Here is a 6,292-nt window from a genome sequence, read left to right on the forward strand (position 1 = left end):
CTAAGAGGAATACATTCAAATGTTTACAAATCATATGTTAAAATAAAAAAAATAACAATACATAACAGAGAGATGATTTACAAGGATAAAAATATCATCTCCCAAAACTAAAACTATATATTCAACTGTTTTCCTCCCAGCCAAGGACTCCGGCCAGGGTCAGGACAAAACTTAGTAATCTCATTCCAAGACAAAGACACCCAGTCTACTCAATGTGCGAATAAAATTTTTGCGGCAATAGGCATTGAAAAAAATTTGCCACAGTGCTAGTACAAAAAAATAAGCACCTAACAGACAATTGATACTGTATGAAAAAAAATGTTTGTACACAAGGCAAGATAGAGGAATAAATGAAGTGTTTTGAAGCATCCCCCCCCCCCCCCCAAAAAAAAAAACAACCGAACAACCAAAAAACCCCCCCCAAAAACGCCATTCTACGTGGCATCGTCAGACAATGTTACTTAGGCATTCCATGAAGGAATACAGTGGATTCCACATCAAGTCAACACTCTTAAAGTCAACTTCTGCTTAAAGTCACCAACTTTTGTTGGTCCTAAATTTTCTTTCTTTATCTAAGTGTGTTCCATTGCTTAAAGTCAACCCATATTTCTGGTCTGGCACTGTGGACTTTATCAGGATTCTACTGTATAAATCGTCCATCAAACAGTTGTGTGATATGAACAAGAATCACCCATATTATCCAAGAGAGCAAAGTTGGGGGATCATAATTTGGTCTTCGGGGGAAAAAAAATGAAAGTGTTTGAAGCAGGGCTCAATCCCAGGATCCCTCAGGTCACAGTGCAATGCCTTAACCACTCTGCCAAGCGCTGTGTATCTCTCCTCTCATTTTCACAAATATCCACAGTTTTAAATCTTGCACACTAGGATCTATGTCAAGAGCAGTCCTCCATGTCAATCTCATCTATGCTTAAACTACTCTCCGTCAAAATGTCAGGTTGTGGCTCGTCCGTCCGACTCTTGGACCCGTCTTCCTCACCAAAGCTCTCCTCGGCCTCTCCCCCACCACTGCTGCTACCTCTTGTGACAAACAGGGGCAAACCGCACTCCTCGTCCTCATCCGTCTTCCTGTCATCGGAGGAACCTTCTGAGTTGTGTCTCTTGAAAAACGGAATTTCCAATGCAACTGGTGGATGAGGACAAAAATAAAGGCTAGGTGGTTAATAAGGTTTAATTACAGCAGACAGTGAAGAATAAAAACAAAAAAAACAAAAAAACAAAACAAAAACTATGAATGCACAGTTTTGGAACTGTATTAACTGTATAATTTTGGTAAATCCTCATTATCTATCAATGTATCATTATAATGCTGAAGATGACGACAACGATGATGATAATTTAAAAATGATGGTGTTAATAATGAGAATATATTCATGTTGAAAAATAATGATGATTACCATAATCACTATGATGATGATGATGATGATGGTTTTAATAATGAAAAAGTCAGTTGTGGCATTAGTAATGATGATGACAATTTGAGAGGAGATATTATTTAAAAATTCAAAATCTTTATCACCTTGAGAAAATGGACATTTTAAAGTGGTTTAAAACTGATAAGAGTGCAATTCTATTTTGATGACATGTTAAATTCTGAAATAAATATCACATTTTTATCAATTTAAATTTTTTTAAAAATTACCATCTGAAAAGACTGAATTTACGACATAGTCAATGCCGTTCAATGGAAGAAGAAAAAATAAATAAATAAGAATTTGGCCAAATTTTACCTCTCCAAAATCTGTGCTGGGGCTCCCAACATCTCAGTTGGTAAAGCACTTGCTTCACACATAAAGGGACATATATTTTCGAGATATTTTTTTTCGGACCCCCTCTTCTCCCCCCCCCCTTCCTTCCACGTACACCCAGCAGTGATTGGTAGCTAAGACTGTTAGATCTGGTCAAAAGTACTTTGCAATAGACTACTAGCATTCTATCCAAAGGGAAGAAAGCAATTGCTATTGTCCATTTCACACTACAGAGACTGGGATAAACTCCTGCTCTGAAAGACCAACTTTTACTGTTTAAATTTAATTTAACTTACGGTCAAAAGGAGTCATTTCTGCCATCAGCGCTTCCATACAGTTGTTTAGCATGGATGTGGAGATAAAATCGTCTTTGCGTAGTCCAAGAGCCTATCAATAAAAAATACAAAAAAACAACAAAAAAAAAAACAAATATTCAAGGACGAGCTACAGAGAAACATGATTGCTGTAATGTGCGGCTATGTGGTCTAGTGGTATGACACTTGATTTTGGATCTGAAAGTCCTGGGTTCGAGCCTCGCTCAGTGCATACTTGAGTCCTTGGAAAAGGCTCTTTACTCACATTCTCTCACCGTACTCAGGAGTAAATTGAGTCCTGGCTGTTAACAGCATTGTCTATGTTGGAAAAAAAAATTGTAATATCGCCTAAAAGGCGTCATGTCTCATTCTATATGTTACATGTTGTTGTTGGACCCCTTGTAAAGCGCTTTGAGCGTGTTTAGTGGATGTTGCGCTGTATTAAAAAAAAAAGGTCAAACAAAAAACAAAAAAAAAGTTCAATGTACAGAATTTCATATCTTTATTATAAATCATCACAAAGAACTAAGGCAATGATTGCATAATTTTGTATCTTTATTGTAAAACCATCACTTACTGGGATTTACACAAACGTGAATCAAATTTGACTTTTTTTAAAAACATCTACAATTTTCACAAACGGCTAATATATATGTTCAAGAGGAAAAAAAAATTGCCTCTGAAGTGTGCTAAAATGACATGTATTTTAGAAAATGTTTAACAATTATGCTCCATTTACCTTGTGGAAATAATTTACAGCTTCTGAATGGTCTCCCATTAATGCATAGACAAAACCTGGAAACAAAAAAGAAATGGGGGGGGGAGGCGAAACTGTGATATTCATCTCTGGTGAAATCTTCCATAATTCTTGCCATTACAATGAAAGACTCTTTATCTCTTAAACGTCCCAATCAAATTAAGCTTAAATAAGCATAGATTTACACCCCTGAACAAAAAGGAGATGGTAAAAAGACTTGTTTTATTTACAAAGGCGCACAAATTAAAGAGCCGATAAATAAACTCCAGTAGAACAGGGAGTTCAGAAAAAAAAATCTCAACTGCAGCTAGGACCAATCCTTGTCCCTTTGTGCGTGTGAAGCTGGTTCTGTCAAAGCTGGTGGAAAGTATTTTGTATTTTGCAATAAACCAGAGTCCTATCCAAAGGCTAACAAGCAATTGCTTTAGTCCGTTTCACGCTATAAACACCGTGAGAAACTCTGGCTCCATGAGTCTAATAATAACTCTGAAGGTCTACTTAAGCCTCCAGTAGCCCGTAGTATTCTATAAATGTGTAATAATATTTTTTTTTCAAATCCCAAAAAACAAAACCATCAAACCAATAGTGTTCAACAGTCGTGACGTCACTTCCCTCGTAATGAGCATAGTAACTTAATAACTGGTTCTAAACTACCAGAACAATGGTGGATGCCCTTATGAAATACTTCTCCGACGAGCATAAAAGAGCATATCCAGAGGAGAAAATCATTATAAATCTGATCATGTTTTGACTTTTATTCATTCTGATCACATGACATTTGAAAAAGTTCTAGCCAGATGAAGAATAAAAAGTACCGATTTTCTTTGTTTAGAACCAAGCTGCGCGTTGCTGGGCGGACGTAACATCAGACTATTGAATCCTATTAAATAAGAGAAATTCCAGCTAACAATCAGTTGCAAGAACCCCAATCCTATCTCACCTATTGCTGAGTATGTACTAGCAGTCTGCTGTGCCAGAAGTTCAGCCTGCCATTGATAGTCCAAAGGCTAACAAGCAATTGCTATCGTCCGTTTCACGCTATAAACACTGTGAGAAACTCTGGCTCCATGAGTCTAATAATAACTAAGCCTCTAGTAGCCCTTAGTATTCTACAAATATGTAATGGCAAAAAAACAAAAACAAAACAAAACAAAACAATTTTACCAACCAATTAAATAGCAGAAATTCCAGCTAACAATGAGTTGCAGACCTGCCAACCTTCCCAGAATGAAAAGTGTATTTTCTATGACCCTAAAAAGTGTATTTTTTAGCAAAAAAGTGTATTTTGTCCACACGTGTGGAAAAAAAAAAGTGTGCACTTACGAAAAATTATATAAAAGCTAATACCAAACCCAAATAAAAATAAACTCTGATCTTCATCATTTGCAGCAATCTCTTACAAGAATTGTAATTACAATTACAAAATTTATCAGTTTATCGAGAAACTAAAACTTAATGACCATTTGGCAAGTCTGGAGTTGCAAGAACCCCAATCCTTTCTCTTTCTCACCTATTGCTGAGTATGTACTCGCAGTCTGCGGGGCCAGAAGTTCAGCCTGTCTGTGATAGTCCAGAGCTTCCTGGTACTTCCCAAGTTTCCGACTGACGTGTCCCAGGTTGGTTATAAGGGGTTCCCACTCTTCCGGCAGCATTTCATTCCCGATCGCCTCGATGCGCTCTAGGGCTCTCAAGAAGCATCGCTCCGCTTCAATCCACCTAGGGAAATAAATTTCAAAATTGAATAAATTTTGGTATGATTTTGTTTTTTTAATGGTTTTACGGCGCTTGTGACACATTTAAGTCATTTCAACGCCAGTAAAAAGGAAGAAAATGAGATAATCAAATAATTCAAGATTTACAATTAAAAGCATATGAGAAAATGTAAGACAAAGGGGATTGTGGTTTGAATAGGGAAAAAAAAACAACAAAAAAAACCCAAAAAACTTGAGCTTTTATATAGCGCAATATCCACTTAATGTGCTCAAAGTGGTTTACAATATGTCCCTGACCAATAGCAACATGTAACATGTAAAACGAGACATGGCACCTATTAAACGATATTACAATTTTTTCCGACAGAGAAAACACTGTTAACGGCCAGGTACTCATTTTACACAGTGAGAGAATGTGAGTAAAAAGAGCCTTTTTCCAAGGACTCAAACTATGTGCAGGGTGAGGCTCGAACTCAGGACCTTCCAATCCGAAAGCGAGTGACATACCACTAGAAGTAGACTCCAAGTACACACTGTCAGTATCAGTGTGCTTAGATTGAGATCACCTAAAAGTTTCCTCAAGACACAAACACAGGTCCCCACTAAGAGGGACAACAAAGTCAAATGTTTACATATCATGATATTGATATTCAAAACAAAACAAAAAAACAAAAAACAAATGATTTACAAGGAAAGAAAATATCATCTTCCAGAACTATGACTATACATTTTTTGACTGTTTCTATCCAAGCCAAGGATTTTGGCCAGGGCTATGACAAAACCAAGTAATCCCATACCAAGACAAAGACAGAAAGCAAGTTGAAAACGGATACAGGGAGATAGAGGACACAGCAAGTGACCTCCCTGTCCACTATGGAAGGACAAAAGACCTCACGCAGAAATTGAATAAAAATATATGACTCACTTTATGACCAGAAATATGAGATTTCAGTTAATTTTGTTTCTCTTAATGAGGAGATAGTCTCTTAAGCGAAATACTAAAGTTTTATATTTATAATGATTTCAGTTTTAAAGTTGTCTTTTTTTGGTCATCTGGTTCATCCCAAAAAGGGGGTCCCAATTGCTGTTGGTAGTACACCCACTTCACATGCAAAGGGACTGGGATCAATCCTGAGTGAAGTCGAGATATTTTTTTTTCACCCCCCTCCTGTCCACCCAGTAGTGATGGAGTAACTGGGTCTCTTAGATCAAGCGGAAAGAACTTTGCGACAGAATAGTGTCCTATCAAAAAGGTAGCAAGTAATTGCTATTGTCCGTTTCACACTACAGAAACTGGGATAAACTCCGACTCCATGGGCCTAATGGCTCTGATGGACTACATTTTTTTTTTTTACTTCATCCCGAAATAATACAGATTGAGGTGCTGGGTCAGAGAGGATTATAAATTATAAAGTCAAATTCGGTCACTGGAATGTCGTTGAATTTAAATGCTGGGTCTGTGACCGATTGGTTATACAGACCTGCCTACATTGGTGGTGCCAATTCAGGAGACAAATATTTACGGAACTTTTAGGCAAACACATTGACTGACCCATTTCTGAGTGCTGAACTCCAGTAAAAAGACATTATGTGATTACTTTTTTTCCCGTTTAGCCGGTGATTGAAAAATATACTGAGGGTTTATAACATACTGAATTCAGTAAATCTATACGGAAAATTGGCAACCTTGCTTCATGAAAATTCAAAAATTTGTAAATTTTAGGAGATGAAATGATCCAATCA

The 6,292-nt window shown here is 37.0% G+C and overlaps 1 protein-coding gene across 2 annotated transcripts in view; it reads right to left on the reverse strand.

Annotated features, from left to right (window-relative positions):
* Positions 1-401: 401 nt before the first annotated feature.
* The window catches only part of LOC144956172 (cell division cycle protein 16 homolog), a 23,702-nt gene continuing 17,811 nt past the window's right edge, over positions 402-6,292 (reverse strand). For both annotated transcript variants that reach the window (XM_078886565.1, XM_078886566.1), the window contains 4 exons: positions 4,348-4,553; positions 2,820-2,875; positions 2,063-2,153; positions 402-1,144 (listed from right to left, as the gene is read on the reverse strand). In XM_078886565.1, coding sequence (XP_078742691.1) covers positions 894-1,144; positions 2,063-2,153; positions 2,820-2,875; positions 4,348-4,553 — 604 coding nt within the window. In that variant the 3' untranslated portion in view covers positions 402-893. The remainder of the gene's footprint in view (positions 1,145-2,062; positions 2,154-2,819; positions 2,876-4,347; positions 4,554-6,292) is intronic.

The sequence above is a fragment of the Berghia stephanieae genome, chromosome 10, assembly GCF_034508935.2.
Source record: "Berghia stephanieae isolate SIO BIC M18660-M18661 chromosome 10, UCSD_Bste_1.3, whole genome shotgun sequence".
NCBI lineage: Eukaryota > Metazoa > Mollusca > Gastropoda > Nudibranchia > Aeolidiidae > Berghia > Berghia stephanieae.